Source organism: Lissotriton vulgaris, chromosome 2_2, assembly GCF_964263255.1.
Source record: "Lissotriton vulgaris chromosome 2_2, aLisVul1.2, whole genome shotgun sequence".
In the NCBI taxonomy this organism is placed as follows: domain Eukaryota; kingdom Metazoa; phylum Chordata; class Amphibia; order Caudata; family Salamandridae; genus Lissotriton; species Lissotriton vulgaris.
In genome coordinates, this window is record NC_141688.1 from 293,810,225 (window position 1) to 293,838,051 (window position 27,827).

The window sequence follows — 27,827 nt, forward strand, 5'->3', positions numbered from 1 at the left end:
CATTATCAGACATTGGCGGTTAGCACCTTCAATCCATGTCCACAGTATTTAGCATGAGGGAGACACAGTTGGTGAGACTTTCTAGTAGTAAAAAAGAAAGAATCCCAGGGTGTTAAAAGTTAGAACCAATTTTCTAAAGGGGTTATGGACCCAACATATTTATAAAAAAAAATGTAGGTGTAGTAGACTGTGTACTTTGGGTCTAATGGCTGAGTGGGTTGTATCCCCTGTTCAAGTTAAAAAAGATATATACCTTGGGCAAATGTGTATAATCCCTGAAATTGCCATACCACCATAGGGACAGAAACACTGTTCGTTTTTGGGCGGGAAGGCACTTGTCCTTACCCAAAGAGCCAATTCCTCCCCCAAAGGATCTCTGGAGTCTAATGGGTGAATCCCTGCTTAGCGATCATGAACCAAGCAGCGATGCCCTAGGGAGAGATACCACTGGAAAGAGAATATTGCACCCCTACCAGTAGGACCTCCCCACAGAAATTAGTGATTAAGGGAGGGATGACCGCGAGCACAGATGAAAGTGAAAGCAAACTGCGCCATTGCTTTCACTTTTGTTACTGTGATGTCTGTGCGGTGTGTGCACAATACATCACAGTAACAAAAGAAAAAACTGGGGACGCAATGGAAGCTCTTCCCTCGCATCCTGACTTTGCCTTTGGAGAAGAAATTCCTTCTGGTGCTTGCACCAGAATTACTTTCCTTAACAATTTGATGGACAGACCCTTTATATCCACTGAATTAATGAGGCAATGCGGTGGGCATAAAAAGTGACATGAACTGTTTATCCACTACGTTAAATTGGTTAAAATATTTTGATGATCTTGGTTACCAAATTAACTGTGATAAATCCCTACTTTTTCCCTAAAACGGTGTATTCCCAGGTTAATCTCGAGATGCATGGCCCCCATAGTACCAGATGGCTTTCGATACTTTGGCATATATTTTACAAGAGGCTGGAAAGGATTTCTGAAAAGAAATCTATTTCCGCAGTTGGAATGCCTCAGAAACAAAATAGCTCACTGGCGAACACTTCTGGTCTGCCTGATGGGAAGGGCAGTGATCTACAACATGATGACCCTTCCACGATTACTCTAAGTTTTGCAGAACATTCTATTTCAAATTTCTATTGACTTCTTTGAAAAAGTTGATTGCTTTTTGAGGCAACTTCTATGGGATGGGGGTATTTCAAGAATAACTATGTGCAAACTCTAGAGAAGGTTCTACAAAAGTGGGGAAAGGCAGTTTAGACATACGCAAATACCATTGCGCTTCCCAACTAATAGTAATAAAGAACTTGGTGCTCTGAGACAGCACTAAACCTGCATACTGCATAGTCAGGGCTGCTATTTGCTGCTGTATCATAGGGGACGAGAAAGGGACCAGCCGCAGCACACAAAAATGACGGGGAGGACATGGCGAGAAACCACCAACTTTCTGGGGTGGCATGACAAACTGACAGGCTGAACCCTCCTGTAAGAAAGCAATCTTCTGGAGAGAGTTCAGGAATTTGAAGGGTTCTCTAAATGGGAACTGAAAGGCATCGAACACCTAGAGGATGTGTGGTGGGGGCAAGTGTACATCACATATGAGATTTTCTAGCAAAAGATGTTTGATGGTCCAGCCAGATTGTTGTTTTAGATATTTGCAATTGGGACACGCTATGAGGTGCCACATACTGGAGGGCATACCGATGGTGAAGGCGTTACCTATGGAGGATTGGTTGCTACTGGACCTTATGACATAAACAGCGGTTTCCTTAACCTGTCAGAAATTGAGAAACAATTCCCTGATCCTCTGAAGAAACTCCTGGAGATGTGGGAGGGAGACAGTGGCCCTATGCAATAGGAAGAGTGGGTGGAGGCTATACAGAGCCCTAGAGAACCAGCCATATGGACTGGGTTCCGCTTCACACAGCTGCGCACAATCCATAGGTCATATTATTCTAGGGCAATTTTTCAATGGCTTGGATGGTGTGACTCTGCTCTCTATGTCAGGGGTTGCTGAGCAGCGGGATCCATTTTTCACATACTTTGGGAGTGACCCGAAATACAACGAAATTTGAGCCGTGGAGTAAGCATTATGGGAGAAAGTCTGGGATAACTGGCACAGCTAAAGGGGTGGGTTGGAGCCATATGGAAAGGAGAAACAGATACTTTGGGTGTGGGCCTGAATCACATTGGTTAATTTCTTCTGATGTACGGACATTTTATGTGCACAATTCATGTCTTTATGTATCATAGTGGATATGCCAATCAGACGATGCTTTGTTCTGTCACAGAATTAATTTGGTACATGATAATTGTTGGACTTGGCCCTTTTTGCAGGGTCATCCCTGAACTTTTTGCCTTCCTCCTGTATTTTCTTTGACCTGTTGAACAAGTTACTTACCTTCGGTAACGCTTTTTCTGGTAGATACTATATCTGCCTGTGGATTCCTCACCTTGTGAATATCCCCCTTGCGCCAGCAACATTCGGAAATTCTTTTTCGTAGCCTCGCGCCGACGTGGATAGGACGTCACAGAGACACGGCTCCGCTCGCGACTCCGCTGACGTCACCGACGCCTACAATAGGCCCACGCCGGCGTGATGACATCAGTTCCGCCTTTTTTCCGTGCCATCGAGGCACACGGACGGACCAATGACAGTAGATATATACAAAACAATATGTACAGTATGCGATAGTCAAGGCAAAACACCCAGTGTAAAGCAAATGCAGGAAGCAAATGAAACATTTCCTAGACATCAAACCAAATATACATTACAGTACAATAACTCTGGCATAGAAGAGTGGACAACGGGGAGGCGGGTGGGTCAGTGAGGAATCCACAGGCAGATATAGTATCTACCAGAAAAAGCGTTACCGAAGGTAAGTAACTTGTTCTTCTGATAGATACATCTGCCGTGTGGATTCCTCACCTTGTGAATAGAGTCCCACAGCAGTCCCCACTCCCGGAGGAGGGTGTCCACTCTTCTAAACCAGGAAATCCTGAAGGACAGAGCGCGCAAAGTGGCCGTCCCTCCTGACTTCCGTATCCAAGCAGTAATGCTTCGCGAAAGTATGGAGGGAAGACCAGGTTGCCGCCCTACAAATGTCCTCCACAGGAACACCTCTAGCCAAAGCAGAGGTAGATGACTTAGCTCTAGTGGAATGAGCCCTTATACCCTCTGGAGGCTCCTTACCGGCCAAAGAGTAGCAGATCTTTATGCACAGAACGATCCATCTTGATAAAGTCCTTTTATGGACCGCTCTTCCCTTCTTGCAGCCAGCAAAGCCAATGAAGAGTTGATCGTCCAAGCGACAGTCTCTAGTTCTGTCCAAATAAAAAGACACCGCCCTCTTGGGGTCCAGACGGTGCAACCTCTCCTCCTCCTTGGAAGGGTGTGGGGGAGGATAAAAGGTAGGGAGGGTAATGGATTGACCAAGGTGGAAAGGAGTCACCACCTTAGGAAGAAAAGCAGCCCTGGTCCTTAGAACCATCCGATCAGCATGTATGGTCAGGAACGGGGGCTTGGAACTAAGAGCTTGAAGCTCACTCACCCTCCTTGCCGAGGTAATTGCAACTAGGAAAACTGCCTTAAAGGTTAAAAGCCTCATAGGACATTTATGAAGAGGCTCAAAGGGAGAGCCCATCAAAAAAGTCAGAACAAGATTCAAGTCCCACTGAGGTACAATAAAAGGGGTAGGAGGAAACTTATTTACAAGACCCTTCAAAAATCTCAGGACAACAGGTGACTTAAAAAGAGAGGGCTGATCAGGCAAGCAAATGAAAGCTGACAGTGCCGAAAGATAGCCCTTAACTGTGGCAACTGCCAGCCCCTGTTGAGCCAAAGAGAGAGCAAACCGGAGCACATCTGATAAATGGGCTCTCAACGGGTCAATATCATTCTCACCACACCAAACAACAAACCTAGACCATCTATAAGAATAGACAGTCTTAGTGGAGTCACGTCTAGCAGACAAAATGACATCCACCACATCAGGTGTGAGAGAATAGGAAATCAGGTTGCCCCGTTCAATCTCCAGGCATGAAGGTGCAATGTCTGGAGGTGGGGGTGTAGAACCTGCCCCTCCATCTGAGAGAGGAGGTCTGCCCTGAGAGGGAGACGGAGCGGCGGGTGAGAGGAGAGGTGGAGTAGATCTGTATACCACACCCTTCTTGGCCAATCCGGGGCGACCAATATAACTTGGGCCCGGTCTTGGCGAATTTTCCTCAGAACCCGAGGAATCAAGGGTATGGGAGGAAACGCGTAAAGGAGTTGACTTCCCCAACACAACTGAAACGCGTCCCCCAAGGCTCCTTGCATCGGATACTGGAGGCTGCAGAATGACGGGCAGTGAGCATTCTCGCGAGTGGCAAACAGGTCCACCCGAGGAGTCCCCCACGTCCGAAAAACGTGACGAACCACCTCTGGATGAAGCCTCCACTCGTGGTCGGCAGAGAACTGCCGGCTGAGACTGTCCGCACGTACGTTCAGAACTCCGGCCAGATGATTTGCCATCAGGCAAATCTGATGATCCTGAACCCAGGACCAGAGACGCAGAGCCTCTCTGCAGAGACACTGCGACCCCACTCCTCCCTGCTTGTTGATGTACCACATCGCGGTCGTGTTGTCCGTCAGGACTTGGATCGACTGACCGCGAAGGGAAGGGAGGAAGGCCTTGAGCGCCAAACGTATGGCCCGCAACTCTAGAAGGTTGATGTGAAGCAACCTTTCCTCTGGAGACCAAAGACCCTTGACCTCCAGATCCCCCAGGTGAGCACCCCACCCTAGAGTGGATGCATCCGTAATCACCGTGGCCACCGATGGAGGTAGATGGAAAGGCTTCCCTTGCGACAGGTTGCCTTCCACGCTCCACCAAGACAGATCCGCTGCAGTTTCTCTGGAGATCTTCACCGATTCCCCGAGATCTCCGTTGTGCTGATACCACTGCCTGCGGAGACACCACTGGAGTGCCCTCATGTGCCAGCGTGCATGGTTGACCAGGAGAATGCAAGAAGCCATCAGACCGAGCAGGCGAAGGACCTTCAGGACTGGAACGACCGCTCCAGGGTAAAACAAAGGAATCATTTCCTGTATGTCGCGAATCCTTTGAGGAGGAGGGAATGCACGACAAACAGTAGTGTCCAGTACGGCACCTATGAACAGGTTGCGCTGGGAGGGCACCAGGTGAGACTTGGGTACATTTATCGAAAAACCCAACCTGAACAACAACTGAGTTGTCTCTTGCAGATGATGGAGCACCTTCTCTGACGACTCCGCTTTGATCAGCCAGTCGTCTAGATACGGAAACACAGGTATCCCCGATCTCCTGAGATGCGCTGCCACCACCGCCATCACCTTGGTGAAGACTCGAGGCGCAGTAGTAAGACCAAACGGAAGGACCGCAAACTGGTAGTGCTGTGACCCAACCGTGAAACGGAGATACTTCCTGTGCGACTTCAGGATTGGGATGTGGAAATACGCATCCTGCAAGTCGAGCGACACCATCCAGTCTCCTTCCATCAACGCTTGAAGAACCTGAACAAGGGTGAGCATCTTGAATTTCTCCTGCTTCAGATAGAGATTCAAGATCCTGAGGTCCAGGATAGGACGAAGCCTGCCATCCTTCTTGGGGATCAGGAAATACCGGGAGTAGCATCCCTGACCCCTTTCCTGCTCTGGGACCACCTCTATCGCACCCTTTCGTAACAGAGTTAGAACCTCCTCCTGCAGAAGAGACAGATGTTCCTGGGTGCAAAAACCTTGACAAGGAGGGTAAACAGGGGGGAATTCCCGAAAGGGAAGGGCATACCCATTTTCTACAAGATTGAGAACCCAAAGATCTGACGTAACCGATTCCCAATCCTGTAGAAAATGGGTAAGCCGACCCCCAACCGGACCCACATGATCCTGAATAGCGGATCTAGGGCTGCTTTTCTGCGGCAGGGGGGTTGGAAGAGGTGGAGGAAGAGGAGGGTTGACGTCCACGAGGACGCGCTCTTTGCTTTCCCCTGTACGATCTGTACATTGAATTTTGCTGCTGCTGCTGCTGTTGCTGCTGCTGCTGTTGGCCTTGCCGAAAATTCCGAAAGGAGCGACCAAAGCCCCTGAACTTCCTGCCGGAAGAAGCGCCCCTGATCTGGAGGCCCAAAGACTTCGCTGTTGCCCTGCAATCCTTGAACCGCTCAAGAGCAGCATCCGCCTTTTTCCCAAAGAGACCTGAGCCATCAAAGGGGAGATCAAGCAGAGTTGCCTGAACATCAGCCGAAAAGTCCGATGACTTCAACCAGGCAGATCTCCTTGTCGCAACAGCGGTGCCCATAATTCGAGCCACAGAGTCAGCAGTGTCCAGACCACTTTGAATTACCTGGCGGGCAGCCGCCTGAGTGTCATTGATCACCTCCTCAAAATCCTTTCGGCTTGCTTCAGGAATTTTAGGGGCCAGGATACGTAAGGAGTCCATCAGGGCATGAACATACCTCCCCATTAGGCATGTGGCATTAGTAGACTTTAAGGCCATACTGGCCGATGAAAAGGTCTTCTTTGCCACCTGGTCCTGTTTCTTAGCCTCCTTCTCACAAGGAACCTGCGGAAAAGCACTAAGACCCTTCTTCGAACAGGCAGCCTGAATGACCAGGCTCTCCGGCGAAGGATGTGAAGAGAGAAAAGCCGGGTCCTCAGGAGCGGCCCTGTACCTCCTTGCAACACTCTTAGAAACCGCAGGGGCAGACAAGGGTTTCTTCCAGACTTCCATAATAGGGTCAGTCAAGGCATCATTGAAAGGAAGTAAAGGCTCAACCACCGAATTAGGAGAATGTAAGACTTCTGTGAGGAGGTTTGACTTGAACTCCACTGTAGGCAGAGTCAATTGAAGAAGCTCAGCAGCTTTTCTCATTACAAGATGGTAAGGCTGAATATCCTTAGATGGAGCACCCGAGCCTGAGGGCAACTCCCACTCTGGAGAGAAATCAAGGGTCCCGGAATCCGCCAACTCCTCAAAACAGCTCTCCTCTAGCTCACCTTCTTCAACGTCAGACTGAGAGCCCATATAACTCTGCTCCTCCAGAAGGCGCTGTGCTTCTCTTCTGGATCTCTCCTTAACACGCCTCGCAACCGGATCCACCAGCGGCTTCGACGGATTCGGGGCCGGCGCCGGTATCGAATCCGACGGCACAGAAGAATGCCCTCGAGGATGACCAGGAGCAGGCGAAGTCGGAATCGGCGTCGACGACTTCGGCGGAGCCGGGAAATGCCAATGCGGCGCCGGAGCCGGCATGTAGGGCATAAACGGAGCCGGAGGATAGGAGTGAGGAACTCCCAGGCTGAATGCCAATGGACCCGTGGGGCCCGAAGGCGCACCAGAGGGGTACCATGCCCTCGAGAAGACACCATACATTGCGTTAAGAAACGCAGAAGGGTCCTGGCCTGGAGCGGGAAAGGGCGGCTGAAAACCATCAGGCCGGTCCTGAAGAGGGATCGGATTCGGCTCTTCGACAGGCGCGGAATCCACATCCTCCCGGGCCTCTTCCTCATCACGGGCCGGGGACGGCGCCGGAGACGGACTCGGAACCGGGGCAGCTTTCGGAGCCGGAGATGGAGATCGCCCACGCGACTCAGATGGTGAGGCCTCACCTTCATGCTCGGAGACTTCGAGGGTAACCACCTTCGAACGTACCTTCTTCGGTGACCTCGACCTCGACCTCGAGCCCGACTCCTTACCAGACCGGCGTCGGGACTCATGTCTCCTCTTCTTGTGCTTTTTCTTCGACTTCGAAACATGATCCGACGCCGACTTCGAAGACGACCTCTCTCGAGAAGCAGATCTCGACCTCGCCCTGGACCTCGACCTCGCCTTTCGAGAACGAGACCTCGACGACTTCTCCTTTCCAGCTTTCACCTTCGCAACCAGAAGTTTGGCTTCTCTCTCCCTCAGGGCCTTCGGATTCATCTTCCGACATGAAGAACAATCCTCCACATCATGGTCGGAACTTAAGCACCAGATGCAGTCTTCATGGGGGTCGGTAATGGACATCATTTTACCGCACTCCCTGCAGGGCTTGAATCCGGTCTTCTTAGATGACATTTTACGAAGAAACTGGATACAGAGAAGCAGAATTAACCAACAAAATGGCAACAAGGTACCAAAAGGCTACAGAGATTCCCGATAACCGTTAGCGTCGACGACGCGGAAAAAAGGGAACTGATGTCATCACGCCGGCGTGGGCCTATTGTAGGCGTCGGTGACGTCAGCGGAGTCGCGAGCGGAGCCGTGTCTCTGTGACGTCCTATCCACGTCGGCGCGAGGCTACGAAAAAGAATTTCCGAATGTTGCTGGCGCAAGGGGGATATTCACAAGGTGAGGAATCCACACGGCAGATGTATCTATCAGAAGTTGGCTGTTTTATGACTCTGGGCACTTTACCACTGCTGATCAGTGCTAAAGTGCATATGCTCTCTATGTTAAATTGATGTATGGATTAGTGACGCCATGATTGGCTTGTTTGGTTTACTTGTCAGACCCTAGTACAGTGCACTGCGTGGGCCCAGGGCTTGTAAATCAAATGCTGCTTGTGAGCTTGCAGAACTGGGTGATAAAATACATCTTTTAGTGAAGTTGGTTTTAACATTCTGTGTTTAAAAATACCACTTTTATAAAGTAGGTATTTTCTTGCCTAACTATCCAAGCCTGCCTCTGCTAGGTTGTGTATTCTTTGTCTGGAGCTTGAGAGACAGGGGCTGGGGTATTCTTAGGGCTGGGGGATTCCAGGAGATAGGCTGAGTCAGCACAGGGCTAAATAGACCCATCTGCATGTAGGGTGGTGGGAGGGTAGCACCTGGGACCTGAATAGGGCTGTGCCTGCTTTCCACAATGCTGGCTCCACCTCCTGTGGTGCGCCTGATGTCCCGGGACTACACTGTAAAAGGAAGAGAAGGAGTCCTGTAAACAAAGTGCTCCTGGACTGCACAGAACTGGTTTGGACTAGGCACAGACACTCTCTGCCTTCAGAGACAAAGGATTTTGGTGTATAAAAGAGGGGACCCAGACCCCAGAACTTTAGATCACTTCTGGGAAACAAGAAGAATCTTTGCTGCAGAGAGGAACCAGAGAGAAATTGAAGGAGGAGACTATCCCTAAGCGGAGTTCTCTTTGGGTGATTGGCCTGCAGTGGTTGCCTGACTGCCAAAGAAAGGTGAAATGACTTTGTGCAACTTTCATCATCTGGTAGAAGATCTCCAAGGGCTTGGAAATTAAGCTTGCCTCCTGCTGAAGTTTCAGGGATAACAGACTTCACCGACCAGCTCGCCTGAGTTCCCTTGCTGGGAATTTGAAGTGCCTGCTATTGTGCTGGGCCTTCTGGAAGAATGTGTTTCGCAGGGAGCTGAAAGTATAACTCACGAAGAAGAAGCGCGTCGCTGCTGCAGCCGCTGTCGTTGCATCACTGAGTAAGGGTGCCGCCGCTGCTGCTGTTGCATCGCATCACCATAGTAGCGTGTCTCCGCCGCAGCTGCTGTTGTCGCATTACAGAGATGGGTGCCGCTGCTGCTGCTGAAACTGTTGCATCACCAGAGAAGCGTGTCACAGGGCCTGTTGCGGCTCAGAAGGTTCGCAGAGTCACTGCACGGTCGTCGGGCGTGCACGGATCGCCCCTTCGTTGTCACATCAAGAAGAAGACGCCATTTTTGTTGCATTGCACCGGATTGTCATCACATCTTGGCGCTGCGGGTCGTATCGCCACAGTAGCGCAGTAAAAAACAGACGCATCACCTCCCATCCGGTAAGGAACCAACGCATCACCATCCCCTACGCAGCAGTAGGGAAGCAACGCATCACCTCCCCTGGAGTAAGGAACCGACGCATCCCTGTTCTTGTGTGTAAGGAACTGACGCATCACCTTCCCTGCAACTCTTTTTTTTGTATGGCATTACGCATCCAAAGGTACAATGAACGTAAAGTGTTGCATTTACCATCTAAAGTGAACTAAGCTATTTCTACTGTTCTAAAGTACAGTATTGTGGATTTTTGTCATTTGTGGTCTTGTGTTAAGTCTATAAAAATACTTATTTTTGATATACAACCTGTGTGGTGTCCATCTGTAGTGTTGTCTCGGTATTTCTGTATGTGTACAGAAATGCTTAACACACTGCCTCTGAGATAAGTCGGTCTGGTCGTGCCAAGCTACCCAGGGGGTGAGCAAGGGTTATTTTGGGAGTGTAGCCCCTTACCCTGACTAGGCGCAAGAGTTCCTATTTGGTCAAAGGTACCTACCGCTGCCAACTAGAGACTCCCAAATCTAACAATAATTCATCACTACTTACTGTATAGTAAGCAACACTTTAGTAAAAAGACAAAAAATAATCCTAATAATATTAATTTGAAAAAAGACAAATTCATTTAATTTGTTTGTCCACCCGGAGCATTTCTGATATTCAGAAAAATATATATATAGTATATGCAGCTTTTAATTTGCTGTTGGGGCGTAACCTTCTCCCTTTACTGGGATGCATGAGGAACTAATATACATTGAAAAAGAACAGTGAATGATCACACCTTCAGTATTATTTTTCTCTGGCAGACACTGTCAGTCATCACACATTCAATACATCACTGCTCCTCTCTCATTGCAGCCGGGACACTGCGTCCTTTCTGCATGCCATGCAACTCTGCTTCTATCCTGGCCTAGAAGCTGCTCTCCTTCCACGAACATTCTGCTCACACAGGCAGGTCTTCTCCCCTGTACCTGACCCACTGCTGCTGCACACAAACATTGGTAGGAGTTGCTTCAAAGTCACCATTTAGATTGGCTATTATTGGTATAACCTAAAATTAAAATGTGGGAAGGCGACACACTATATTTTCGAATAGGTATGTGTGTGCATGAGTACATACCCCCCAAAAGTAAATCGTCATTTTTGTGCTCTTAAAATGGAATTATACTATCCTCTTTAAAATCATGTGCTGATCAATCAAACCACATCCTATTTTCAGAACATTATATATTTATTGGTTTGTTTTACATATTGAGGCCACCCTGCTGCAAAGGTACGTGGTTGGGTTTATATAAATGATGTCTAATATAGATAGGTACGATACGTGATCTAGAAGATACTTTGCTGAGCTTAGAGCCAGGGGTCAATCAATCAATCAATCAATCAAGTGGATTCCTACGGTGTAGCTTTTCACCCGAGAGGGTATCCAGGCACTAGATGGTATTGATGGTACGGGTGACTAGGTCGAAAATCCAGTTCTAGAGTGCTCTCCAGAATTCTAGCAGAGTGGTGGAGGTCCATAGCCACAAAGGCTAGTCATTCCAGGTTTTTGTCACAAGGTTGGAGAAGGACCATCCTCCTCAGTTGCTTCAGTGGATGCGCGGGGTTTGGGCTAGTGAGAGGTAGGCAGAGTGTGATAGTCTGGTAGGATGGTTGAAATTCAAGCGATGGTTAACATAGGATGGTACTTGGTTGTGCAGATCTTTGTAGGCGAGGATCATTAGTTTGAATTGGCAAATTTTCTGTTTGGGGAGTCAGTGGAGTTGGAGTTTTCTGGAGTAGGGGTGATGTGGGTCCACCTGGAGAGGTCGAGGGGGAGTCTGGCAGTAAAGTTTTGTATGTCCTGGAGTCTGTGCAGAATGTATGTGAGGATCCAGGCGTGAAGTGAATTGCTGTATTCTAATGGGCTGGTGATTAGGGCCTGAGTAATGGTACGCCTGTTTATTTATTTATTTTATTTATTTACGTAATTTTTATAGCGCAACAAATACCCTGGGGTGTCTCGGCGCTGTGGAGCTACTGGGGTCAGTCATACTCTCACTGGTTAAATAACCACGTTTTTAAGAGCCTGCGGAAGCTCATCAGGTTCGGGGCAGTTTTGATGGAATGTGGCAGAAGATTCCAGAGTTTTGGGGTGGCCACCAAGAAACGTCTATCTCCCCAGGTGGCCGTTCTTGTGCGTGGCACAGTGAGGAGGTTGGTATTGGCCGATCTTAATTGCCGTCTAGGAGTGTATGGCTGAAAGGCTTCCGTCAGGAACCTGGGTCCTATGCCGTGTACTGCCCTATATGCAATGCAGAGGGCCTTGAATTTAATGCGGCTCTCTACTCTCAGCCAGTGGAGTTGACGAATGCCAAGAGTGGTGGAGTTGCGGCGAGGAATGCTCAGGAGAATCCTGGCTGCCGCATTCTGGATGGATTGCAGCTTTGTTATAACACGCTTCTGGGTATGGAGAAAGAGAGCGTTTCCATAATCCATTTTGGAGAAGACTAAGGTAGAGACCAGAGTCTTCCCAGCTGAGGGAGGGAGATAAGGCAGCAGCTTCTTAATCTTTTTCAGAATAAAGAAAGAAGACGACACAACCTTGTTTGTATGAAGGTCAAATACCAACTTGCTGTCAAAAATGATTCCCAGGTTTCTGGCTTTTTCCACTGGGACAGGTGGATAGCCGAGCTTTTCCGGCCACCAGTTAGAAGACCATTCTGGAGAGAGTTTTCCAAAGGTCATAACCTCGGTCTTGTCCGAGTTGAGCCTAAGACAATTAGAGGCCATCCAGGTACTGACCTCAAGCATAGCTCTCTGGAAGTTGGCTGCCACAGCGCAGCCGTCCTTATGGATGCCCAGGACCAGCTGGGTATCATCTGCATAAGATGTTAGCCGTACTCCATGTGCCTTTATTACCCTCGCTAAGTCTGCTACATAAATGTTAAATAGCATGGGACTTAGCGAGGAACCTTGTGGGACTCCACAGGGGAGTACAGAGGTGGGTGAGTAGAAATCTCCCAGCCTTACAGTCTGGGTACGGTCTGCCAGGAAAGATGAAATGAGATCCTTGGCCAGACCGTTTATGCCCAGAGCTGTGACACGGTCGACTAGGGTGACATGGTCGACCGTGTCAAAGGCCGCTGACAAATCCAAAAGGACGAGGACAGCCGCCCCCCCCTGATCCATGATCGCCCTGATCTCGTCAGAGGCCTTAATCAGGGCGGTCTCTGTCCCATGCCCTTTCCTAAAGCCAAACTGCGATTCATCGAGAAGTTGGTGGGTCTCAACGAACTCTGAAAGCTGTTTATTCATCATGGATTCGCATACTTTGGCGGCAAAGGGTAGACACGCAATGGGTCTATAGCTGGCGACGGCTGTAGGGTCTAGGGAGGGTTTTTTCAGAAGGGGTTTTATAACAGCCTTCTTCCATATACTAGGAAATTGGCCTGTCTGAAATGCAGTGTTGCAGATCTCCATAAAGGGGCGTGCGATCACCTCTGTGAGTTTTTGCATCACAGAAGGAGGGCAAGGGTCCAAAGGGGAACCCGATTTAGTGGATGAAATGAGAGTGATAACGTCATCAAGTGAGGCAGGTGAAAAACATAAGAAAGGGTCATAATTATGATGAGAAGGTACCTCTATCACACTACCGCCTCTGTGTTCAGTTTTAATATCCCCTTCAAATGAAGCATATATATCTGCCACCTTTGTGGTGAAGAAGGTGGATAGATCATTACAGAAGGTCTGTGAGGGCTCTACCCCAGGGCCAGAGGGGGGGGTGGACAGAGTCGTAACAATGGAGAACAGCTCTCTGGCAGAGTTGGCGGCGGTTTCAATTTGTGCCGAAAAAAGACCGTTTTTCGGGCCACAATTGCCTTTTTGTAAGTCATAAGGGCATCTTTATAAATTTGTCTGGCTATGGGGCAGTAAGCTTTTCTCCATCGCCTTTCTAGGTTCCTACAGTGTTGGCGATGGAGTCTTAAATCTTCATTATACCAGGCAGCCGAAGGAGATGCTCTGTTAGGTCTTGTAAGTTTTTCTGGGGCCACTAGATCGGCGGCACTTCGGATCCAATCTTGGAAATCTATAGCTGATAATGCTGAAGAATTTCCTCCCTGAGGATGGGAGGAGGCAAGGGACTCTAGCATCTGAGGAATGTCAGCGTTTTTCCAAGCACGTGTCCCCACCCTAATTCGGGGTCTCGGAAGTGAAGGATGTAATGCCCGTATATTTTGCTGAAATATAATAGCCCTGTGGTCTGACCACGTGATGGGAATAATGTCCAGCACAGAGATGTCAGGATCATTAGTGAACAGGCCATCAAGGGTATGTCCAGCTTGATGTGTAATGACATTAACTAATTGGTGAAGTCCTAAATTAGCGAGGTCAGTCGTTAGTTGAATTGTATCAGAATTATCCTTCTCTTCCAAATGAAAATTAAAATCTCCAAGTATCGTGTAATTTTCTGAGCCGACAACATTGTCATTTAGGTCAGAGAGAGTGGAGAGAAAGGCGCTACGAGGGCCAGGGGGTCGGTATAATATTATACCCTTTAGGGCTTGCTTGGGGTTAATGCTAATCGCAAAGGCAGCTGACCCACAATTAGCAGAGTTTATAGGATCGAGTGTGGTCCGGTATTTGTCCTTGTAGATAATTGCAAGGCCACCACCTCTTCCTATGGGCCTATCATGTCTAGCAACGCTATATCCATCTGGGATAGCGTCGCAAAAATCCGGACCAGAGCCGGCATCTGCCCATGTCTCAGTAGCGAACAATAAATCTAGGTTGTGAGCGATGATAAACTCCTTGATGTGAAAACTGTGGCAAGGAAGTGAGCGCGTGTTGATAAGCGCGGCTCGACAGCCATGCGGAGGAGCATTGTTTGGAACGTGTGACGAGATATAATTAGGATCTAGATGGGATAGAGGGTGGGAATGAGGAAGTTGGTAGCCACAGCCTGGACAGGGGGGGGGGGGCTAGTGTCCCTCCCAATAGTGAGAGAGACGGGGGTACAATCCTGATGAGTGTTACCTGGATTCAGCTCTCTTAAGTACAGGGATGAGTACAGCAGTCGGGGACCAGGGGTTATGGCCCTGGGCCGTGTCCGCCCGCGGACGGGCGCAGACGGGCTTGGCTTTGGCGTGGCTTCGGCGCGCGCCCGCTGCGCCAGCCCGCTGCGCCGTCTGTTGTTAGTGCTCATTTATAGGCTGTGAGGAGGGTGGGAGGCCAGCGCGACTAGAGCGCAGCCCCAGCCCACACCCAAGATGGCGCCCGCCGCAGCCTGCAATCAATGAGAGCAGCTGGCTAGCAAAGGAAAGGTAAGATAGCGTGGAGAGGGGTGTTAGAGTGCCTCTGACTAATTCCCCATTAATCTAATACAATAAAATGCCCCCAGAAAGATTTTCAGCACGATTTAAAAATAATGTTAAAAACGAGTGCAGTCACGTTTTAAAAGCAGCAATAACAGGTACTGGTCTCAGGTAGCTCGCAGCCCTAGTGCTCACCCAGGGAGAGCTCAAAAAGGCAGCGAACGGCTGAAAAACGGCCAGCTAAGTAGTCTGGGAGGGTGGGAGGCCAGCGCGACTAGAGCGCAGCCCCAGCCCACACCCAAGATGGCGCCCGCCGCAGCCTGCAATCAATGAGAGCAGCTGGCTAGCAAAGGAAAGATAAGATAGCGTGGAGAGGGGTGTTAGAGTGCCTCTGACTAATTCCCCATTAATCTAATACAATAAAATGCCCCCAGAAAGATTTTCAGCACGATTTAAAAATAATGTTAAAAACGAGTACAGTCACGTTTTAAAAGCAGCAATAACAGGTACTGGTCTTAGGTAGCTCGCAGCCCTAGTGCTCACCCAGGGAGAGCTCAAAAAGGCAGCGAACGGCTGAAAAACGGCCAGCTAAGTAGTCTGGGAGGGTGGGAGGCCAGCGCGACTAGAGCGCAGCCCCAGCCCACACCCAAGATGGCGCCCGCCGCAGCCTGCAATCAATGAGAGCCGCTGGCTAGCAAAGGAAAGGTAAGATAGCGTGGAGAGGGATGTTAGAGTGCCTCTGACTAATTCCCCATTAATCTAATACAATAAAATGCCCCCCAGAAAGATTTTCAGCACGATTTAAAAATAATGTTAAAAACGAGTGCAGTCACGTTTTAAAAGCAGCAATAACAGGTACTGGTCTCAGGTAGCTCGCAGCCCTAGTGCTCACCCAGGGAGAGCTCAAAAAGGCAGCGAACGGCTGAAAAACGGCCAGCTAAGTAGTCTGGGAGGGTGGGAGGCCAGCGCGACTAGAGCGCAGCCCCAGCCCACACCCAAGATGGCGCCCGCCGCAGCCTGCAATCAATGAGAGCAGCTGGCTAGCAAAGGAAAGGTAAGATAGCGTGGAGAGGGGTGTTAGAGTGCCTCTGACTAATTCCCCATTAATCTAATACAATAAAATGCCCCCAGAAAGATTTTCAGCACGATTTAAAAATAATGTTAAAAACGAGTGCAGTCACGTTTTAAAAGCAGCAATAACAGGTACTGGTCTCAGGCAGCTCGCAGCCCTAGTGCTCACCCAGGGAGAGCTCAAAAAGGCAGCGAACGGCTGAAAAACGGCCAGCTAAGTAGTCTGGGAGGGTGGGAGGCCAGCGCGACTAGAGCGCAGCCCCAGCCCACACCCAAGATGGCGTCCGCCGCAGCCTGCAATCAATGAGAGCAGCTGGTTAGCAAAGGAAAGGTAAGATAGCGTGGAGAGGGGTGTTAGAGTGCCTCTGACTAATTCCCCATTAATCTAATACAATAAAATGCCCCCAGAAAGATTTTCAGCACGATTTAAAAATAATGTTAAAAAAGTGTGCAGTCACGTTTTAAAAGCAGCAATAACAGGTACTGTGGTTCAGGAGGAGCCATTTTAAGAATTTACGTAACCTGCGAAATGTGGGAAAGCAGGCAGATCGTTGATCTGGGACTTCATGGTTCGTTTGCTTTCCCAGATTAAGCCTAGGTTTCCGGCAAGGTCAATCTATTTGGGTGATGGTCCTAGGTCGGATGGCCATCAGGAGTCATTCCAAGGGGTGGTGTTGTTACTAAAGATGAGCACTACCATTTTGTCTGTGTTGAGCTTCAGGCAGTTGTTTTGTATCCAGTTGATGGTACTTGTCTGCGTAGAATATAATTTTTAGTATGCAGGATCTGATGATGTTGGCCAAGGAGGTCATGTAGGTGTTGAAGAGGGTGGAGCTGAGAGAAGATCCCCACAGGACAAAGTAGATGATGTCCTAGGGTTTGTGATGGAAGTAGGTGGGGCCTCTGCGTTCTTGCAATGAGCTTGAGGGCCTTTCCTTGAATACCACTGTGATGCAGTCTTTGGATCAGGGTGTGCTGAGAAATGGTGTTAAAGGCTGCTGAGAGGGCGACGAGGATCAGAGCTGCTGTTTCTCTGTGCTGTGGTTGTCATATAATCCAGATTGGGAGGTGGTAGGGTCCTGTTTTGACACTGTACTATTCTAGATTTTAAAAATGTGCAATAATGTTCTATAATATACAAAACTCTACTTGATGTACATAATCTTAACTTGCCCACCAACCTTAGATGAAGATACAGGGAACTCTCATTTAACCTACAATGCTTTAAGGTGCCCCAACTAAGTTCATCCTTAAACATGCATAATACATATAGCTATACAGTAAACAAAACAGAGGTAATTAAGAGTGCAGGCATTTTAGGTGTATACTTACAATGAAGTACTAATCTCCGGACCTGTGCATACTGTTATCCCATCATCTAAAACAGGAAAGATATTTGTTAGATGCCTTTGATTATCTTTAGGAACTCAGTTTCCACATAACTTAATCAATTAATTATTTACAATGAACTCTTTACATTCCTCTGTATATGGCTTTATTTCAAAAGTGTTGATTCCACAGAGATTAAAGTAAAATAGATGGAATGAAACCCGAAACCAAGCAACAGTGTAATAATCATTTTGATCATTACTGTTTCCATCTGTTTATTTATACTATGAATTTAATAAACGTAATAGCTGAGGTTAAATTAATCTGTTTAGCTGTTTTGATCTCAGATAAGGTCGTACGTAGTCCAGTGAGGTCCTTTGTGAGGTGTCAGCTCATAGCTGCGGTTTATCTACTCTAGGTCCTGAATTTGGATGGGTTTTGAGTTTAGTCATCTTTGAAAGGTATTTCTGTACATTGGGGAATTCAGCCCTGTACATTGAAGGTCGATATATTTATCAGTGTCATGTCATTTTATGGTGTGGATGTCTCAGAGAGTATCTGTTGGTTCCTGCATTCTGTGGCATTGGATGTTACAATTTTCCGAGCATGGCTGTCTACTACATTTTGTTAGGTCTTGTCTTCACTGTGATTAATACTTTTTAAGGGAAAGAACCATCAATAGGATCATAATAAACTAGTGGGTATAAGGAACATGGTTAACTTAACATATTTATTGCTGCGTGAGAAATCAGCCAATTTCTATAACCAAAAGGTTTGAGGGTAAAATGACCATTTTAGTTATGTCATCCTCCCGTCTTGACCTACCAAAGTGAAAAAAGGAATGTGCTTTAAATCAAACGTATCTACTTGGGGATATTACTTTCACATGGCAGTGACTACTGGTTAACTCCAGTCCCAGAACCCAGCATGGGTAAGGCAGCGCAATATGCAATTAATAAACTGAACTTTTAGCTCTGTAAGAAGAATATGTGCTATTGTTCTTGCATACTTTGAAAAGGATATAAGTATTATGTGTTTGTATAGTGCACAACTCACCTGGGAGAGTATCCGAGACAGAAAGCAAGAGCTGCAGTGGCCGAGCCAGGGCTAGGTCTAGCCGAAGAGCCAGGCTTACAGTTCCTTGCGGAAGTCAAGAGTTGAGGAGGCAGCTGTGATTTGCAGGGGCCGGTTGTTTCAGGATTTAGGAGCGATGTAGAAGGCATTACCGGGCTTGGTTCTGCCTCTGTGTACAAGGAGGAGTGCGGCTGAGCGGAGGTGTCCGGTAGGTTTGAGGACATTTATATGGTTTCCGAGGTACATGGGGCCAAGTTGTGTAACACTCTCTATGTGTCAGTGAAGAGTAGGAAAAGGTCTCATTTGTGCATTGTAAGCCAGTGGAGCTCTTTGAGACTCGGGGTGATGTGAGTCCGAGATGGAAAGTGTAGGGTTCGCCTGGCAATGGAGTCTTCAGGCCAGTGGAGCATTGAATCCAGCACTGAGTGCGTTGACGTAGTCCAGCTTGCAAGTAATGAGGGCTTCGGTGACTGCTCTGCGACTGTTGGTGGAGGGCCATTTGAAGATCTTCTGCAGCTTATTGAGTGTGTGCAGGCAGGAGAAAAATACTACGTTCACGTTTATGGTGAGTTGGTTCTCGATTGCTTTTCTAAGGTTCTTTGTGTGGGCTGCCTGGAGAAGTGTTGGTCCTAGGAGACCACCAGATGAGTGCCAGAGCAAGGTGTCTTTGCCTAAGATTACTACTTCAGTTCTGTCTGTGTTGAGATTGATGAAGTTGTGTTAATCCATCTGGCTACACATGTCAAGCAGCAATATAAACACGGTTTATGTAGTGCTCATCTGATTTCTTGTTGCTTTTTTTTCTCTGCTATATTTCAGCCTTCTCAATTCAAGTTTGTAAGTTATGATGCATTGTCTCTGCCACAGCTTGATAAAAGATTGTCTGACTTCCACCGATTTTTCTCCAGATGCCATTGCTTCCTCTTTGTCATACACTCTTTGTATTTACTTATTTCGAAAATACAGGTGTTAGAATATAGGTGTCAGAATGGGAAGCCAGTGATATGGGATCTTTTGATTTTACAGTTACGCAATGATGATTTTGTTTTCCTTGAGTAAACTGAGAGTTTTGATAGAGACATCTAGGAAACGTGTAATTTTATCTCCCTCATAGACAATTTTGTTTCTCTCTTCCTTGCTTTGGCACAGTTGTCTTTCAATCTGTAGAGGTGGATTCTGGTTAGAACACCATATGTAATCTTTATTTTGCTTTGGTATTCAGAGTACACTGTGTCTCCTGTCCAGTACCACATGAACGTCTTCGAGCACCTCCAAAGGGGAGCGAAATAGTTACCGAATACGAGAATCCTAGTCTGTTTCTTGGATTTCCGTGTTTATTCCACTAATTCGAAAGTTGTTCCTCCATCAGCCATTTTTTCCACTATCTCTTTAGTCCATCATAATTTCTAGTGACCTTTCTAACACGACTATTCGAGTTTTTTAAGGGTGATTATCCACATAGGTGAGAGATTTTGTTCATTCTGCATAGCAGTCATTTCATTTTCACATTCCCTCATATACATGCATAAGTTCCCAGTGGCGTAACGAAAATTGAGGCCCCCCCCTGCCAGTTCCCTCTTGCAACTGGAGAGCACGTCTCCTTGTGCGACCAGAGGTAGAGAGGTCGGTGCTATTTGGTCTGATGTCGGACGAGGCAAGGTTGTTTTCCAGTTTCTATATAGACCCCGATTTCATGTTCTTGTGTGGTGGATGTCATTTTGATTCAGCGAGGAGACCTAATGTCACAATCAAGCCTTCGAGAAATTCGTCTTGTATTATGGGGCTGTTCTGTCTGGCTTGTGACAGCACTCTTGCCACTCACCGGTGCTTGGGTCTCTGTGGGCTTCCCTTACTGCCCAAGTTGTCTCGCATGTTATCGAGGGGGGGGGGGGGGTTATATATATGCTGGATGTGCTGCCAGTCTATTGGTCTTCAGAAGGCTTAGGTGCTTCTCCAGGTCTTGAATTTACTAAACGTACACTTGCAGATTTCATGAAAAGTAACTAGAGCAAAAGTAATAAGGCTGTTTGAGAGCTGGCTTTATATGTGCTTTGAGACTCACACTAACCTCAGATATGTTATATTATGTGAAATGAACTTGTTAAGCTCACAAATACCCATAGGTGTTTTGGCGCTGGCAGCTGTGAGCATAAATGGAAAACGTGTCAAGAATCAGATATCTATACAGAACTGAAAAAACAGGTTTTAAGGGTTTGTCTTAAAGCTAGGAGATTCGTGGATGGTATAATGCAGAGGGAGAGCTTGTTACAGATAGTACAGGCATGCAGCACAAACTGTTCATATTTTGGCATAAGCACAACATTTGCTATGGAGGATCAAAGAGGCCTAATCGAAGTGTACCAGTGACAGCTTTTCTTCGAAAAGGCAGGCCCTTGTTCATGTAGGTCCTTATAAGTGATACAGAGAGCCTTGAAAATAGGACGAGCCACACTATTTTGTAGCGTTTGCAGCTTATTAATCACATGTTGATGAGCATTAAGATAGAGTGTGTTGCAACAGTCAAGTCTGGAAATTGCCAGAGAGGTCACTAATGATTTTTGCAGATGTGATTGAATGGCAGGAAGAAGCTTTTATTATCATCTTCAAAGCATAAAGCACTTTAGAAGAGACTTTGTTGGCTTGATCAGTGAGGGAGAGTCTGTCATTTATCAAAACGCTCATAACTTGACATAACTCAGATTCCAGGCTTTAGTGACTGGCATGGGAAAGGGGCTGAGCTCTTGGGGTCACCAGGCCTGTGTCCACCATGCAGAATTGCCACCGAAAAGCAGGACCTCGGTTTTACCGAAAAGCAGGACCTCTAACGCAGTTGTCCGATACACAATAACTAACAGCCTGCATGCAGCTATAAGGCTGGTGTCACGGTCGGGCCCCTCCATACCAATGGGGATAATGATTTGCGGGTCATCCGTTTAGGAGATAATGGCAAAGCCAAAAGATTTGACTAGCCCATCCAGAGGTGTAATGCAAATGTTGAACAATGTTAGACTCAGCTACACAGGGGAGAGAGAACGGCGGAGAGACGCAGTGGGTCAGTCGGACTGATTGTTCTTATGATGATATAAGTAAGCTCAGTAGGTTCCAGGCAGAGCCAGTGATACCAATATCAGTCAGGCGGGATAACAACTTTTTGTGATAAACGGTATCAAATGCAGCCGACATATCTAGTAGAATCAAGACCGCATTACCTCCGGGATCTAAGGTCATTCTGATATCTTCGGTGGCCTTGATTAAAGCAGTTTCAGTACTATGGTTAGAACAGAACTCAAATTGCGGGGCGTCTAAAAACATTGAGGTGAATGAAGTCAGTAAGTTCAGAGTTTAATACATTTTCAATAATCTTGGCCTGCGGGAAAGACAAGATATTGGGTGATAGTTATTTGGATCAGCCAGGTTCAAGGAAGATTTTTTGAGGAGAGGACGGACTGAGGCCTTCTTCCACCCAGTCGAAAAGAAGCCGGAATCAAATACGAGCTAGAAGATATTTGTTAAGATGGGGGCGATGGTATCTACGAAAAGGGCAGCGATTCTGGGTGGACAAGTGTCGTCAGCGGAGCTGGATCTTGCTTTTTTCACCAATCTGGCAACTGTGTTGGATGAGTGAAGGCCACAAAGCAGGAATCAGCTAAGTTAGGGCTAGGAGGGGTCTAGTGGCTAGGGGATGGAGTCTGTCTGAAGACAAAAGTGCTAAAGATTTTTCCAAATGTATTAATGAAACATCTAGTCACCTCATTGAAGAAGGATTAGCTAGAGTTATTGGAGCTTGTGTCAGGGGTCGTTGTAGGCTTAGGGTTTGTTAGAAAAAGTACTGTAGATGAATTCTTGGTTGATTCAATATTTCGAGTAAAATAGGCAGTCTTTGCTGTAAAGATTTTGGTTTTGAAAATGGCCAGGCAGGTCTTGTACTTGACCTTTAAAGCTTTATTGTATTCCTGGTGCCATTATGTTTCTTATCTTCTGCAACTCTGCTCAAGAGAGCTCAAATCTGCTGTAAACCAAGGGGCAGAAACCTTATTCCATTTGGAATTGGCTGAGTTTTGAGGGGCCAAAGATAAAGAGGCTAACTCTAGCCAATGAGCATATCGGGCAACGGCTGTGTCAGGATCATCATAGAGAATAGGGTAAGAGTCTTCTCTACATAGAAGGCTAGGTTGCCGGCATCGATTTTATGCCAAGCATGGGTTACAATAAGGTTATGAGTAGCTTGAAGAGGATGGGAAGGCGAATTACTGACGAAGTAGGACGTGATGGCACTATGATCCGACCATGCAAATGGAATGAGCCTTATGAAGTGCATGGAAGGATTCTTAGTAAAAATGCCATGGAATGTGTGTCCTGCTGAGTGAGTGGGACCAGTAACCAATTGTTACAAGCCCAAGGTGCACATAGTCTAAAGAAACGAAGAAATATCTGGTTCATCCAAAGGCTCTAGTAGGAAATTAAAGTCACCAGGCACTACATAGATGTTGCATAGAATATTAGCCTCTAATAGGCTATTGAAGTCTTTTGGAAAAGTGGCAAGAGGGCTGGGTGGATGGTAGACCAGAGTACCTCTAAAAGATTGTGATTTAGAAACCAGGATATTAAGGAAGAGGGCCTTGCAGTGAGGAGCTGGCAGGGGGTCACAGCGAAACGACTAGATTAGATTTATAAATTATTGATAGATCACCACCGCTTGATTAAGTCAAAAGCTTCAAGATTATTGGGATAAGATACTGGGTATGCTCAGGTTTCTGTGATATAGGCTAAGGAGAAATCGTACAATTCTATAAAAAAGCTGAAAATCTGTGTTATGCTTAACCATCGAAATAGCATTTAGAAGCACACACTTTAGGTGAGCGTTACATACAGGGTGAAGAGACTGCCGGGTTTTAAGGACATTAGTAGGAGGGCCCCTAGTGAGAGCTGGAGATCCTAAAATGAGACCACAAGTGAAGCAGTTACCACTTAGTTTAAAGGAGTAACTGTCTGCATCAAGAAGCATGGGGACTGAGCTCTTACCGGTAAAGTAAAGCGCTAGAAGCTCTTCCCTGGAATACCTGATAGATAGCCTTGAGTCTTGATCAAAAGGCCAGGGGGTCTGGTGTTTGGCGTGGTCCGGGCGCAGGCAGGGTGGCCTTTGGAAATGATACTTGAGCATGTGATGTGGCATCAGGTATTAAAAACCTACCCAGATGCATTGGGTTTAGTTCCTTTTATCTTTAATCTGTGAAGTACGTTCAGTAGATAGATGGACTTGTGTTTTGGATATATGAAGATGCCTTTACTCTCTCTTTTCCTATCAATCCTTGGGAGTTATGGGGAGATTAAAGCTATGGCAATTAATGCGGTTTTGTGATGGACCTAGACATTGTTTTTGTAAGGGAACCAGGCAATCTGTTATGAGTGCATTTAGTGAGGCCACTGTACTGTAGTCATCTGTTGGGTTTCAGGATGGACAACTATTTAGCTCTTTTTGGGATCAAATTATTGTTTCAAAATCCTTTGCTACTTCTCTGGAAGTAGAGTCAAAATACGTGTGGATTACTTTTTGTGTCCAAGTGGAGTTTGCCAAAATCTCAGCAGTAGTGACTGTGCCATGTATTTCTCGCACCATCCAAAAGCATTTCAAATAGCCATTATTTTTCAATAGCACTGCACTCGCTTTATTGCTGCTTTTCAGGCTGTTGACCTAAATAATGTGGTCATAAACTGCTAGTCGTTTTGTTCTAGGAATAGCATTTCTTACCATATACTCTGCAGCACAACACTACCCAACTTGGAAGGGTGTGAATGTTATTTATCCCTTTTGATTTTCCCATTTACAACTCCTCAGCTCTGCAATCTACCTTTATAACCTAGACCCCCTTTGCACTACGAAAACTGATATGGTTAAAACTTTCTATTCAACACCCATTACTAAACAGCATATGTTGGAGTGCATTCATCACACCTATGCAGCCAATGCCCCTTGCTTCTTCAAATCTCTTATGTTACGTTATTAAATTAAGATGATGTTAATTTACACCTCTACTAATATTCTGTGATTAGTTTCCTATATAGCTCCTTCACTGCTTTTGCTTGTTCTTCACCACCCTTCCATGGGGTTCATCTGACCTCCTTCTCTTTGAGGGATTCTCCCACTCCCTACATTTGCTAATTTAGATCTATTTTCTAGAACCTGCCACTTTCTTTGTGAACTTTCAAATAATCTAATACTCTACTCTTATTTATGTTACCACTGACTCTAGATTTGAGTTCCTTTGCGTCTGTGGATTCGCACAATGTACTCTGATTCCAGTCCCTCAAGGGCATCCATTTTTGCTCTGAAGCTTTCTAGGATCTTACAACTTCTTCAGTTTGCTTCATCTGTTTTACTTCCCTTTGTATTGATTTAAGTAGCTTTTTGGAATACGCAGTTTCTGCAGAGGAAGTGTGGCTTGAGCCAGCCATGGATTTTCACTCTTGTACTGCCATTAGTTTCTCCTGCCATGTGTTGCATTCCTCAGCATGGTATGTTTCTTCTTTATTTTGTAATCAGTTGATTGGAGTGACTATGAAGGTCATGACAAACTGCCATACAGTCAGGGTTGGGCTTGTGGAGCTTTCTGTATTTAGCACAGCCAATGGCATTCTTGGCTCTTCGTGTGTGTATGTGTGTGTGTGTGTGTGTGTGTGTGTGTGTGTGTGTTTGCGTGTGTGTGGGTGTGTGAGCTTTATTTATTTATTTATAAAGTTTTCTATAGCGCAAACATGATCTCGAAGGATATCAGAATGCTTTACAAAAGAATGGAAGGAAGGACATAAATCCAATATCAACATCAAGTAAGAATACACAACAGGAATAATCACATAATTCCCAGACAAACGAATCAAGGAGAGTAATACAATAAACAGGTATAAAGGGGGCACACAATGGGGTAAAGAAGAGCAGCATCAAATATTGGTACACTTGTTGTAGGATCAATGATTTTGAGCAGGTGAACCTAACCCAAATTAAGGTAAGAATTTGTTCATTAGGAATCTTTTGGCTTCCAGTTTGAAAGCTGTCTTTGAAGAGATTCTGCGGACTACCAGTGGAAGAGAGTTCCATATCTTTGGGGCAGCGCCGGAGAAGGCCAGGTGACGAGTTCTCTTTTTGCTAAGGATGAGTGATTTCAGGAGGAAAGTGTCAGCTCTTCTTGAGGCTCTCCCACCACAGGATAGTTCAAGCTTTTGCGCTAGGTACCTGGGCGTTTTGAAATGCAGGGCTTTGTGCGCCAGAACGGCAATCTTTAACTGAATTTGAGCTTTGTAGGGCAACCATTTGAGAGATTTTAAGACTGGGGATATGTGCTCATTTCGTTTGGTATCTGTGGCTAGTCTGACCGCAGCGTTCAGGGATGCCCTAGGTGGAGCCAGGGTGTATTTGGGAAGGCCACAGAGCGTAGCGCTGCTGTAGTCTAGCCTCTTCAAGACCAGTGCTAGGACCACCTGCTTGAAATCCTTTTGTAGAAGCAATGGTTTTATATTTCTAAGTGTCCTCATCAAGTGATTAGCTCCCTTACACACAATGCTGATATGATTTTTCATATTCAGGTGCTTGTCCAGGGAGATTCAGAGAGAATTGGCTGAGTCTATGATGAGAGGGGTGCAGTTGAAAGCAGTGAGGTGATTCCGCCAGAGATCTAGCTTTGGGAATGTGGTTCGGAGGAGAGATGAGAAGGAATTCAGTTTTGGAGGTGTTGAGTAGGAGATGGTTCTCAGTTGTAGCAGCGACCAGAACTGGCCAGACATTTCTCCGCTGATGGAGACCACTCCCAGCGGGGAGCTGGGCCTCCTCTGGGCAGAGAGGCACTGCTGTTTTGCCAATAGGGAAATTGATCCCAGCGGGAGCCATGCCTCCTCCTGACGCATCTCCTCTTTGAGATTTGTGGGGACTATTCCTCAATTAATTAGGGCAGGAAATTTGACTCTGACACGTTCCTCACACACAACTCTACAGAGTCATCATAATTAGAGAAAAGCAATGGGCAACAGCTACAGACTGTTGGGCTAGCACTAGGCAACCTCATATTTGTATACAAAAGTAGACAACTGATTCAGGGAGGAACACTGTTGCGTTAATATATCAATTGATAGTTTTTAGTGCCTCCTATCCTTCTTGCATTAACTAAAGTTAGGTTAATTTAGCAGTTTTGAGGAACCTTAGGTTACTCAAGGATTTAATTATATCTAAAACCGTCATTTTGTGGTCAACTAGGAATTAAAAATCCTAATCTTGATTATCAAGTGGAACATTATCTCTCTCCCCTTATAAAACAAATATTAATACGTTATAAGTTTACTCCAGCTACAATTATGTTTTTATCAAGCTATTGAGACCCTTGACCTGTAGATATTGAACTTCTCAGGGGCTGGAGCCAGAGGACGTTAGTTCCTTTAGCCAACACTAGCGCTAGCCTAAATGGAGAACGGCATAGAGTACTTTTAACCAAGTTGTCTTAAGCCAGGGAAGGTAGCTGAAAAGGAACCCTCTGTCAATAATAGGGGCCTCCTCTACAGGGAGGATATGATCAAATCTCTAAACAAATATGTAGCTACTTTCACAGCTCTCCTCAAGGCTCAATCCAGCATGAAAAGGGTGTTTAAACAGAGTTTTTGGCCAGGCCGGCAGAAGGGGTCTTCCTTCTGGCTGAGCTTTCCAAAGGCCCCAATCTAGGCAAAGAGGTTTCCGAAGAGGCTTTCAGTCCAGCCCCTCAACGTTGTGCTTCATGCAGAGAGGACGTGTCTACCGTGCGAGAGGATCCAGTTCTCGTGGTCAAGGATCGTCCAGTTTCCAGAGTGAGTACAAAGATTCCTCTTGTTTTTTATTTCTTGGGAATAGTGGGGGGCAACACCAGGTTCTTTTTACCAAGCCTGGGAAACAATTACTCAGGACGCATGGATTTTAGAAACTGTCCAGGTTTTCCGTTTAGAGTTTCTAGAGACTCCCTATCAATCTTTTTTCCCAAGAAGCCAGTTCTTCCTTTAGACAAGATGAAAGTAGTTGAGGAAGAGGTGAATTTGATGCTAAAGAAAGGCGCAATAGTGGAGGTATCCTTGGATGGCAAGGTTTTCGTAAGCACACTCTTTCTTGTAGAAAAGAAGGACAAACAGTGTAATAAATCTGGGGTACTTGAACAGGAATCTTGTTTACGGACTCTTTAAAATAGAAGTTAAACACCTTCTGAGAGATATGTTATCAGAGAAGGATTGGTTAGTAACGTAAAACCTGAAATACCCTAATTTCACCATCCCTACGGCCCAAGAGTC

The 27,827-nt window shown here is 46.5% G+C and overlaps 1 protein-coding gene across 1 annotated transcript in view; it reads right to left on the minus strand.

The window, feature by feature from the left end:
* LOC147729326 (uncharacterized) overlaps positions 1-27,827 on the minus strand; it is a 354,664-nt gene that overhangs the window by 37,376 nt on the left and 289,461 nt on the right. Inside the window, exon 18 of the mRNA XM_086959822.1 lies at positions 17,463-17,508. Coding sequence (XP_086815948.1) covers positions 17,463-17,508 — 46 coding nt within the window. The remainder of the gene's footprint in view (positions 1-17,462; positions 17,509-27,827) is intronic.